The sequence below is a fragment of the Henckelia pumila genome, unplaced genomic scaffold, assembly GCF_033568475.1.
Source record: "Henckelia pumila isolate YLH828 unplaced genomic scaffold, ASM3356847v2 CTG_461:::fragment_3, whole genome shotgun sequence".
NCBI lineage: Eukaryota > Viridiplantae > Streptophyta > Magnoliopsida > Lamiales > Gesneriaceae > Henckelia > Henckelia pumila.
The window spans coordinates 13,739,426-13,752,348 of record NW_027331831.1 but is presented as its reverse complement, the minus strand read 5'-3'; the positions used below and the strand labels follow the sequence as shown (position 1 = coordinate 13,752,348).

At 35.3% G+C, this 12,923-nt stretch overlaps 1 protein-coding gene across 2 annotated transcripts in view; it reads right to left on the bottom strand.

Moving 5' to 3' along the window:
* LOC140871302 (mediator of RNA polymerase II transcription subunit 23) overlaps positions 1 to 11,053 on the bottom strand; it is a 47,211-nt gene extending 36,158 nt beyond the window's left edge. The window contains exons 1-5 of one of the 2 annotated variants that reach the window (XM_073273750.1): positions 10,918 to 11,053; positions 2,334 to 2,552; positions 2,183 to 2,226; positions 1,507 to 1,606; positions 427 to 1,407 (exon numbers count right to left, since the gene is read on the bottom strand). In XM_073273750.1, the coding sequence (XP_073129851.1) occupies positions 427 to 1,407; positions 1,507 to 1,606; positions 2,183 to 2,226; positions 2,334 to 2,519 (1,311 nt within the window). In that variant the 5' untranslated portion in view covers positions 2,520 to 2,552; positions 10,918 to 11,053. Of the gene's footprint in view, positions 1 to 426; positions 1,408 to 1,506; positions 1,607 to 2,182; positions 2,227 to 2,333; positions 2,578 to 10,917 lie in introns of those variants that run through there. The other variant, XM_073273749.1, reaches the window with a different exon arrangement.
* Between the last annotated feature and the right edge of the window lie 1,870 nt (positions 11,054 to 12,923).

Sequence of the window (12,923 nt, the reverse complement as noted above, 5' to 3'; positions counted from 1 at the left end):
AAAATTTTACAATTTTGTTGCAAGCTTCACAATTGTCCAAGTAATAAATAGATTGTTAACAGAATAAATCATGATGATTCAGAAGGAGATTGGTATAAACGTCACTATACTAGACATCAATGTCACAAATTCAAAGGAAACATCAATCTCATCCCTATCATATGAAACCCTGCGAACAAACTGATTATCTCATGTCAATACGTATCCATTTTTTTAATACCGAGAATAGTTGTGTCAACTACAAAGAAAAAATATTAATTCTATTGATTGAACATCTCTCAGACCTAAAACCACTCAATGTACAAGAATTCGCTTCAATTGTTTGTAACCTCCGCATTAACTTTTGCTAAGCTATAAACTTCATGCATTCCACTGTTAAGAAATGATAGGTTAATATTCCAGAAATATTACCCAAAATGGTATTACCTCTCCATGTAAAGGTTCTCCAAGAACACTTGGATATGTAATCGGTGAATATCTCATGTTAGTTACTGGTTCGCCAGATACATTAGTAGTGGCCTGAGGCAGAAGTCGAGGAGTTCCAAAAGTAGGGCAGTGAAGATGTTGGTCTAACATCTGCATGTGTGTTGCCATCATATCTCTCCTCCTATGAATCTCCAGAATAAGCGTAAACAATGCTTCATCATCTGGTATATTCTCGATAAACTGTACGCCACTACGTATTAGTTCATAAAAGGGCACACGACATCTATTATCCTCAACCAACAGCCAAATCACATCTAGACAGCTGTGTAACCATTCAATTAGGGATTTGTCAGGTTTCCATAATCTTGCTGAATCAAATTCTTCAAGTCCGGGTTGTTTTTGATCCCAGTTAACAAGCCAATTCAAGATGTGGTAAAAAATATCTGCATGCGTGACAGGTTTTAGATTAGAGTCAAGACCGATCAAAACTATTTTGCAGGACAATTGTCGTAGACTGCTTATAGCATTTTCTCGAATCGATAGATTTGCTCTTGCTGACTTTTGGCTGGTGTAAGTACCATCATTTGACTTTATGGGAGATATTGCAGCACCAGATGATGGCTCAGCCGCCGACTGTGATGGGGAACCAATACCAAGAATTGAAGGCAATGGAGATACAGGATTTGATGATGGAAAATTCGTGATATTAGGAACTGCATTTGAAGGTGGCAAGGTCCCTGGATGTGATGAAGCAGCAGAAGTAACAGCTGCCACTGTCTGACTTCCCTGACCAACGGACATCTCTGCAGAAGAAACTGAAGAGAGAAGACATAGCAAGAATGTATCCCAGTTTATGTATCCTATCTCGCACAAACTATGTAGTGCAAAGAGCAGAAACTCTGCCCTTGGGACATGACTACAACATTGGATAACTAGAGATATTAGGACAGATTCTGTCACAGCACGTAGTTGTTCCTGGTCCTGAAAAAAGTTCACAGGATTCAGAACAAAAAATTTATGTGGTCAATCAACCAAATGACAACACAAAATTACCAACAATTAAAAAAGTTTCTGTCTCACCGGGAACTGGCTCTGTAGTTTCCCAAAATCAAAGAGAAATTGTTCATTAGGAGGAGGAAGTTCTCTGTTGATCGCAGTGATGCGCTTCTGTGTCTTGTTCCTGTAATTTACTTCTGCTATGATCAATAACAAAGAAACTTTTGCACAAAAACAGAACGATAACAGAATGTACCACTTCCCCCAAAAACAGGTCATTTCACACCAATTTGATACGCAAGTAAACGCCATTTGCAATCCCAACCCAGTCATCCAGGTGAATAAAAAATCAGTTTAAAATTAACATATTCTTTGAATCAGGCAATCCCAGTTAAGGTACATAAAACTTGTTTCGATCGATACAGATGCCATTTAAATAGCACTCGAATGCGAAAAGAAACATATATTTACAAGTGATCTCAATCATTAATGATTCGTCTAATGTTTACAGAAAAGTGGCAATCAAAAGATTTCTACTTAGAAAATGCCAAGTTTCAATTCTCATGTCTGAAGCCCAATTAAATGTCATAGCATCACAGTAAGGATTACAGAACTAAAAAACAATCAAAAGAGAAATTATAGTTTCATAGTGTGAAAGCCATCATATACAGCTCCAAACGATCCTAAACAATCAACAAAACAAGGAGAGGTACATATATTCAATATATTTTAAAAAAATCCAAAACACTTGTTAACTTACGGAGGTTCTCCAACTGACTCATCCGACTTCTGCCCTGAACTTCTCTGAAAAAATTCAGAAAAAAAAAAAAAACCAAATCAAATCAAATCAAATGAACTGCAGTGAGTGACTACTCAGTCGTAAAATATCTCGCTACAGTGTATCTAGCTACCACGCCTAAGTAGAGATTGAAGAGGTCGAGAATGGCGGGACGGGCCGGGTGGAATTGGTGGGCCCGAGAAGACGAAGACGAAGAGGCCCGTGGTTGATGTTGCTGGAGCTGAGTGCCGGCGTTGCTCTGCTGCTCCATTTCGGATACGGGCTGGGTCGATTGGCCCGGTGTTGGAGCCCGCAACATTTTGGCTCCTCCAAAGTCCAAACTTTGTATACACTGTAACATAAAGGAGCGTGAGTTAACTTAATTACAGTCACCCCCTCCTGGCCATGTCTAAGGCCATATTAGCCCTCCTAGTTTTATATAATTATATTTTAATTTTCGAATCTCTGAGTAATTTTCCATCTTAAATTATTACTAGCGTTAACGCACACACATTGCGTGACTAACCTAATACATAAATATTATGTGTTGTGTGTATATTATATAACATTTATTTCAAAGTGTTTTATTTTAATATTATATGCATTTTTTGTAATTTGACACTTTTATAAGGTTTTTTGCAATTTGAGTTTAGGCATACCAAGATACCAACTAAGATGCTCTTTCTTAATGTATAGTATATATAAATTAATTAAGAATTTTAGAAATGATTTTTATAATCAGATAAAATTATTATTTAGTAAAATTATTTTTATTTTAAATTATTTTTAAAAGCATAATCTTTGGTGTTTAAGATTATAATGTTAGATCAATTATATTATATGGGCTTATATGTGAATAATTATGCATTGTGAGCTATCAATTAAGTTAAGTCCAAAAATAAAGTGATCAATTAAAGTTTTAAGTTATTGGACTTTAATGTATCTAATACGACGTGGGCCTTTGATGTGTAGAGACTAAAAATATAATTTTGTTTTTGTGATGGGCTGAAACAGAAATAATAGAGATAATTAACAGAATTATCTATATAACGTGGTTATGATCCCTAGATTATGCGTATCACGTTCCACTATCTCTAATCTTCATTATTAGAATTGAATCAGAGAGAAAACAAAGGGCTCTCAGGAAGAACGCGTAGATCTGGAAGATCAACCAGTCGTTCTCTATAGATTTAAGACCATGGCTTCAGGTATGCTTCCGCTTTAAGTTTTTAGATTAATTAATGATTTGCATGACGATTTTGGCTATAATTTTATGGATTTAATATTTCCAACATAAGTGATGTGAGATAATTAATATGAGCATATATTATATAGTTAAGTCGAAATTTTGCTTTATGTCTAAATTCGAATGAGTAAATTTGGTCATTTGTTATTATATCATAAATACAATTATGTCATGATTAGTAGAATTGGTAATATATGTATTACAGCTTTAAATTTAGTAATATATTTATAATTAACAAATTTGATCACATATATATCTACCATAAAATATGAATTTAATTATGACTAGTTTTCGAAGTTCTTTTCAATTCTATACATTATGATTAACTAAAGTGTTCTAGGTGTTTCTTATTGTTAAAATATTAAATTTCAGTGAACATATATTTATCATGTTTGATTGACTGTAAATGAAGTCATATGAAGAAAAAAAAACAAAGGGTAGAATAGAATCCCCAGATTACGCGTATATTTATGATCCCCAGATTACGCGTATCACGTTCCACTATCTCTAATCTCCATTATTAGAATAGAATGAGAAAACAAAGGGCTCTCAGGAAGAACGCGTAGATCTGGAAGATCAACCAGTCGTTCTCTACAGATTTAAGACCATGGCTTCAGGTATGCTTCCGCTTTAAGTTTTCAGATTAATCTTAATGATTTGCATGACGATTTTGGCTATAATTTTATGGATTTAATATTTTCAACAAGTGGTATCAGAGTCACTCATGTTTAAATCATTAAGATGTATTTTATATTCAATTTGGTTTAATCGAAAACAGAATATGATTATTTTGAATGAAATTCGAATTTTTCAGTTCAGAATATTTTTTTTTTCGGATTTAAAAAAAATGGAAAATTCGAAATTCTCGAATTAGGGTTCAGGGCCGCCGGAAATTGCTTAAATCGGCCGAGCTACAGGCCGTTTCCGGCGGCGGTAGATGAGGCGTTTTCTTGCCCATAACCAGGCGCCTCACAAAGCATAAACCCATCGTCGTAAGTCGTCGCATAATCGTCCGATTTCAAAGCCAAACTCACGCCTGGATGGTCGCGACTTCAAACAAATCGGGGCGAAATTTCCGGCCGATAAAGCAACGAGCGGGACAGGTGATGGCACGCTGGTGGTCGCCTCCATGTGTTCTGTCTCTGTCTGGTCGGAATTGGTCGGATTACGGGCGGCGGCGACGACGGTGGCGGCAATGGTTGAGGAAGAAGATGGGTTAGGGTTTTTCTTTTTTTTGGTAATTTTCGAAAATTCAAAAATTTAGAAAATTTTTTTTTTTAAATACTGTAATTTCAGATTTGAGAAAATTTTCTGACCCATCAAATATTTTTGGATAAAGTTTAATTTAGTTATAAATCTAATATTTTATTTTTGGGTTTAAGGTTTAAAAATATTCAATTTATTCAAATAATGATAAGATTTATTTTATATATTTTAAAATGAAATAATTGAAACATGATGTCGCCAAAGTGACCTCTCTTGTGGATTTTAATTTATTTTGAAATATAAAAGGTTTTTGCGTGTGTAATTTTTATAAGTATTATTCGGCCCAAAGGAAGTTTAATATTTAATATTATTACACATGCATGTGTGGTGGTAAACATGTGACAGTTATTCGGTTTTATGTAAATAATAAATCGGCCCAAAGGAATATTTTTATTTGACATAATATTTATTGTCACTGTTTGTCTACTCTGTCAAGATATCACTTACAAGTTAATATTTTGTCCAAAGATAAAATATTAATGGAGTTATCGGTATTCTGTAATGGGGTTTACATTATTTGAATTTATTGATTATTTTATATGGATATTTGTTGAGCATGTAATATTTTTTATTTTTTGTTTTCTGGCTTCAGATTTAATTCCTGCGAATATCAGTTCCAACATCAATTCAATTCCTATGTTAAATGGCTCAAACTTCAAATCATGGAAAGAGAATTTGCTTATAGTTCTCGGAGTCATGGATCTAGATCTTGCGATAAGGGTTGACCGTCCTCCTGCTCTTACTGATAAGAGTACCTCTGATGATAAGAGGGAGTTTGAAAAGTGGGAGAGGTCGAATCGCATGTGTCTGATGATTATGAAGAAAGCTATTCCGGAAACATTCAGGGGCACGATGTCTAGCGACATCACTACAGCAAAAGATTTCCTTACAGATATTGAAAAGAGGTTTGTCAAGAATGAAAAGGCTGAAATTGGTACACTCTTGGCAAATCTCATTTCAATGAGGTATAAGGGTAAAGGCAATATCAGGGAGTACATTATGGAAATATCTCATCTTGCTTCAAAATTGAAAGCACTTAAGCTTGAACTCTCTGAGGACTTGCAAGTGCATTTCGTTTTGTTATCTCTTCTTCAACAGTTTAACCAGTTTAAGGTGAGCTATAACCGTCAGAAAGAGACTTGGTCTCTGAATGAGCTCATCTCACACTGTGTTCACGAAGAGGAAAGGTTGAAGCAAGATAAGACAGAAAGTGCTCATTTCGCCTCTACCTCAAAAACCAAGGACAAAGGAAATAAAAAGAAGGGTAAGGAAGCTGCAGTTACACAACCTTTAAAGAAACAAAAGAAGGATCCTAGTGATTCTCAAAGTACTACATGTTTCTTTTGTGGTGGTGAAGGGCATATAAGAGGCATTGCAGTAATTATCACGTTTGGCGTGCTAATAAAGGTATGCTTCTTCATATGGTTTGTTCTGAAATTAATTTAATTTCAATGCCTAGACACATGTGGTTGATAGATTCTGGTGCAACAACTCACATCAGTGTGTCTATGCAGGGTTGCCTGAATTGCCGAAAACCAAATGATGCTGAAAGATTCATCTATGTTGGTGATGGCAACAAAGTTCAAGTTGAAGCAATTGGGAAATTTAGATTATTGTTAAAGACTGGAATTTATTTGGATCTTTTTGAAACATTTATTGTACCGTCTTTTAGGCGGAATTTGGTTTCTATTTCTGCATTGGACAAATCTGGTTTTTCTTGTTCTTTTGGAAATGGAATATTCAGTTTGTTTCGTGATTCAAATTTAGTTAGTTACGGTTCTTTATCAAGCTATGATAATCTTTATTCTTTGGATACTATTGCTTCATTTAACGAATCCCTGCAAACCAGTAAAGGCACTAAAAGAAAATTAATCAGTGAGAATTCAGCTGTGTTATGGCACAAAAGATTAGGACATATCTCCGAAAGGAGAATACAGAGACTTGTGTCAGACAAAATTCTCGAGCCTTTAGATTTCACAGATTTTAATATTTGTGTTAATTGTATAAAAGGAAAACAAACCAACAAGAGGAGATTTGAAGCCAACCGGACTTCAGGCGTCTTAGAACTTATACATACTGATATTTGTGGGCCATTCCCTTCGGCTTCTTGGAATGGTCAACAATATTTTATAACGTTCACAGACGATTTTTCAAGATATGGCTTCATTTATCTCATTCATGAAAAGGCATAGTCATTGGATGTGTTCAAAAATTATAAAGCTGAAGTTGAAAATCAACTTGGATTAAAGATTAAAACCGTTAGATCTGACCGTGGTGGTGAATACTATGGTATATATGATGGTTCAGGTGAACAACGTCCAGGACCTTTTGCTAAATTCCTAGAGGAATGCGGTATCGTCCCACAGTACACTATGCCGGGTTCGCCCACTATGAATGGTGTTGCTGAAAGACGAAACAGAACGCTTAAGGACATGGTGAGGAGTATGATTAGTCATTCTACCTTACCAGAATCACTCTGGGGAGAAGCGCTAAAGACTGCAGCATATATCCTTAACAGGGTTCCGACAAAAGCAACTACCAAAACCCCTTATGAACTTTGGACAGGCAAAAAGCCTAGTCTTAAGCATTTGCATGTTTGGGGATGTCCAGCTGAGGCAAGGCCTTACAAGCCTAATGAAAAGAAACTGGACTTAAGGACGGTTACTTGTTATTTTATTGGATACTTTGAAAGATCTAGGGGGTACAAATTTTATGATCCCACAACTAAGTCGATTTTTTAGTCGGGAAATGCCCGGTTCTTTGAGGATGCCGAGTTTGCAGGAGGAGATAAAGTTAGAGATATTGTTTTTGAAGAGGAATATGTGAATATTCCCACAGGTGTTTTGGGAATTGATCAGGATATCATTTATGACCTTGCCCAAGACACAATACAAGACAATATTGAAGATCCTCCCATTCAAGACAATATTCAGGATGAACAAACTCAAGCACCTCCAGAACCTATGTCATTAAGGAGATCCACTAGAGAGAGAAGAAATGCGGTGCCAGATGATTACATTGTATTTCTTCAAGAATATGAGGTAGACACTGGAATGATGGAGGATGATCCTATCAACTTTCGTCAAGCCATGAAAAGTTCTAACTCTCAAAAGTGGATTAATGTCATGGATGAGGAGATAAAGTATATGAAAGACAATGACGTTTGGGATCTTGTCCCATTACCTAAAGGTGAGAGGCCCATTGGTTGCAAATGGATATTTAAAACCAAGAGGGATTCGAAAGGTAATGTGGAAAGATACAAGGCACGTCTTATTGCAAATGGCTTTACACAAAAAGAATGCATTGATTATAAAGAGACTTTCTCTCCAGTTTCTTTGAAAGAATCATTCAGGATTATAATGGCATTAGTGGAACATTTCGACCTTGAGTTACATCAGATGGATGTTAAAACAGCGTTTCTGAATGGTGACATTGATGAAACGATTTATATGGTGCAACCAAAAAATTTTGTGTCTAAGATACAAATAATATGGTTTGCAAACTCAAAAAAATCCATCTATGGACTCAAGCAGGCATCTCGACAGTGGTATTTTAAGTTTCATCAAGTGATCATCTCGTTCGGTTTTGAGATGAATTTGGTTGATGATTGTGTATACCATAAGTTCAGTGGGAGCAAGCATATTTTTTTGGTTTTATACGTTGATGACATCCTACTCGCTAGCAACGATATAGATATGTTACATGACACCAAGAGATTTCTAGCTAAGAATTTTGAGATGAAAGATCTTGGTGATGCATCATTTGTACTGGGTATCCAGATACATCGGGATCGCTCTCGAGGTATGCTTGGATTATCACAGAAAGGCTATATCGAGAAGGTTCTCAAGCGATATGGGATGCAAGATTGTAAACCAGGTGATACCCCTGTGACTAAAGGAGACAAATTCAGTCTCAATCAGTGTCCCAAGAATGATTTTGAGGAAAAGGAAATGCAGAAGATTCCCTATGCATCTGCAGTGGGGAGTCTAATGTATGCTCAGGTCTGTACACGTCCAGATATTGCATACGTGACAGGGATATTGGGTCGATATCTAAGTAATCCAGGAATTGATCATTGGAAAGCAGTCAAAAGAGTTTTAAGGTACTTACAGAGAACAAAAGATTACATGCTCATGTATCGGAGGTTGGATCAGCTTGAGATCATTGGGTATACTGACTCCGATTTTGCTGGATGCCAAGATAGTATGAAATCTACTTCGGGCTACATCTATCTCCTTGCTGGAGGTGCCATTTCTTGAAAGAGTGCTAAACAGTCTCTTATAGCCTCTTCCACTATGGCAGCAGAGTTTGTAGCATGTTACGAGGCATCCAATCATGGAATATGGCTGCGAAATTTTGTCACGGGACTGCGCATTGTTGATGGTATTGACAGACCACTGAAGTTACATTGTGACAATAAGTCAGCAGTTTTATATTCCAATAACAACAGGAGCTCGACGAAGTCGAAGCATATTGACATCAAGTTTCTAGTTGTTAAAGAAAGAATTCAGAGTGGACAGTTGTCTATTGAGCATATCGGTACAAACTCCATGGTTGCAGATTCGCTTACAAAGGGACTACCACCCAAACTGTTTCATGAGCATACAGCTCGTATGGGTGTTGTGTCAATTGAGGATATTCAGTTTTAGTGGGAGTTTGTAATTTTTAATGCTTTTCTGTTATAAACATTTTTCAGTTTTTTGGTTATTTTCTGCAGAAATAAAGTTTCAGTTTATTCACACTCTGATTATGGCTAAAGTTTGATCTCAATACGATTTAGGGAGGACCAGTTGGAAATAGACATGTTATGATCACATTGCATGAAATTTCTATGCTGCACATCCATGTCATAATCCATGTCATTCAATTGTTTTGGCATATGTGACCATTGATGGGTCGAGTTACCATAAATGTAACGAAGGCTGCTTTGATCCTATGTTGACACGATTGATGGACCGGATTTAGCGTAGATACATTCAGGAATGGCAGCGGTTTTGAGCTCATAAGGTTATTTTCACAAAACATAATTATAAGGTTACACATATAGCCCAAGTGGGAGATTGTTAGATCAATTATATTATATGAGCTTATATGTGAATAATTATGCATTGTGGGCTGTCAATTAAGTTAAGTCCAAAAATAAAGTGATCAATTAAAGTTTTAAGTTATTGGACTTTAATGTATCTAATACGACGTGGGCCTTTGATGTGTAGAGACTAAAAATATAATTTCTATTTTTGTGATGGGCTGAAACAGAAATAATAGAGATAATTAACAGAATTATCTATATAACGTGGTTATGGTCCCCAGATTATGCATATCACGTTCCACTATCTCTAATCCCCATTATTAGAATAGAACCAGAGAGAAAACAAAGGGCTCTCAGGAAGAACGCGTAGATCTGGAAGATCAACCAGTCGTTCTGTACAGATTTGAACAGATTTAAGACCATGGCTTCAGGTATGCTTCCGCTTTAAGTTTTCAGATTAATCTTAATGATTTGCATGACGATTCTGGCTATAATTTTATGGATTTAATATTTCCAACATATAAGTGATGTGAGATAATTAATATGAGCATATATTATATAGTTAAGTCGAAATTTTGCTTTATGTCTAAATTCGAATGAGTAAATTTGGTCATTTGTTATTATATCATATATACAATTATGTCATGATTAGTAGAATTGGTAATATATGTATTACAGCTTTAAATTTAGTAATATATTTATAATTAACAAATTTGATCACATATATATCTACCATAAAATATGAATTTAATTATGACTAGTTTTCGAAGTTCTTTTCAATTCTATACATTATGATTAACTAAAGTGTTCTAGGTGTTTCTTATTGTTAAAATATTAAATTTCAGTGAACATATATTTATCATGTTTGATTGACTGTAAATGAAGTCATATGAAGAAAAAAAAAATACATAATTAACTTAATAAAAACAATTCAAATGATACATATTTATAAAACACACAAATATATATTTATATTATTTTAAAAAATATTTAATTGCGAACGATGAAGGATCCCGATTCTCGTACATTAATGTTTAGAAATCAAGATTTCAACTAAAGGTTATTTGATTTATTAATTTCGGACGTCCATAACTAAAGTTTTAAGAAAACATAGATATGAATCTAAAACAGAAATTAAATTTCTAAGAATTTAGCAGCTGAGTGGTTAAATCTTACCTGAAATGAATCCAAGAATTCGAAATGTACACCAAGAGAAGATCATAGCTTGAGTTTACTTTTATGGTGTAGGTGCAAATATACAAACATGGAGTTGATCCAAACTACATGCATTAATCTCATCCCTTCTTTTTTCTTTTTTTCTTTTTTTTTTTTTTACAAAAAATGAAATCTCATCCCTCCTTTTCATAATTAAAAAAAGGAAAAAAAGCAAGCACTTTATTTCTTTTTATGCACTTTATTGTCAATAAAATATAGTATGCCTGCTTAACGTTTAAGCAAGTATCAATTATCGGATTTTTTGTACTTTTTTTATGATGATGATAATTCATCATCAAATGATTATTATAAAAAACTAATCGAGTTCTCGTGACACACAAACCCCATGATCCACAATAAATCTTCATGAAGTTGTATCGTAGTTAATTCGTGAAATATATTTTTAATTCGACTTGAACCATAAAAAAGTATTTTTTTTTCTAAATATAGATTGGATCTACTTGTCTCACGGATATAGATTCACGAAACTGTTCCATGCACAAAAGATTTAAAGAAATAATCCATGATTTCCTGTTATTTAGAAGTATTCCGAATTCTGAACAAGATAGCAACAGCAGCAACAAAGAACAACTATTTAATCAAGGCGAGAGATTCTCTCTATCCGCAAGAAGAAATTGTCCGTTAACAGTGCTCAACGTTGGCGGCAATCGTTTCTATGATACAACGACTTGCGAACGAGATATATCAGCACTAAAAATATCTCGAATTTCAGCGAACGAAAATAAGCAAAACTTTCTTTTGAGAGAGTGGGGAGAATAAGCAGGAAAGCAAAAATCTGATGTATATACGTTATCAGATGTCCAAGATGATTTTTCTGCGTTATAACAATCATACATATAGACTGAGACTCCAAAGAACACGCCTTACGGCCTAAAGATGCAACCCATGACAGAAGAAGCCCAAAACAATACGCCTCTTCTCGGAAAGCAGACGACGCACTCGAGCGGTAAGTTTTGACCGCTCGAGCGGCAGACATTCTGCCCGACAATCTTTGGGATGCTTGCTCGAGCGGTAAGTTTGTGCCGCTCGAGCGGCAAACTTTCTGTTCCGTAGGTGGTACGTTGCTCTCTCGAGCGGCAGGTTTGCTGCCTTCAAGTGGTGGTGTAAACATTAATTATCCAAAAAGAATAATTGGATCATAAGAACCCATCCCACCTCGTCGTGCCGCGCCGAGCTGGCCGCACGCTCGTGTGTTTGTTGCATCGACTAGCGTCTTGCCTCTTTACAAAACATCCGGTGCCCTAAGGGCCCAATCCTATTATTCAAAGTTGAATTATTTAAGGAGAAAAATACATTGGAATTTTTGCAATGTGGGACAAGCCATTTTTCAATTTATTAACCAATTTCTTTCTCAATTCATTCACAAATTTCCAACAATCCCCTACATGAATGAATTTTACGCACTTTAGCATTCTCACTAGAAAGTCGTTATGAGTTATTGTTACATCAGGATAGATAGCTTGTGACTTTGAACCTACCTTATTAATATACTATAGGATTTACTAGTTGCATAGTGACGCGATGTCTTGAACTAGTCAACCGTTTATGTAAACCAAGTTAATAGATTTACATAACAATACTCTAACATATTTTGTTCTCACGTTGTGTCTATTTTGGCCCTGGACCATATCTTAGATTCGTAAGTGTTTCAAGCAAAGCGGCCATAAATTTGCACTTATATAGGTGATCTTCTATCAAGAGTATCTTGCGTTATTCTACCTTATAGTTATATGAATCATTAAAAGAAAACTTACCTCACCACATGTTGCAGGTCATTTTTACTTGGACGTTCTAGGAATGAGTAAGTAAAGATTTCAAGTACTCAAAATAATATTTATAACTTAGTTGTCCCATTGAACCAAGGTTTTTGGATCTTCAATTCTCAAGGTTGGGTTATCGCTATAAATATTTTATTTTGTGGTTTTTAAACTCATTCCTCTCAGCAG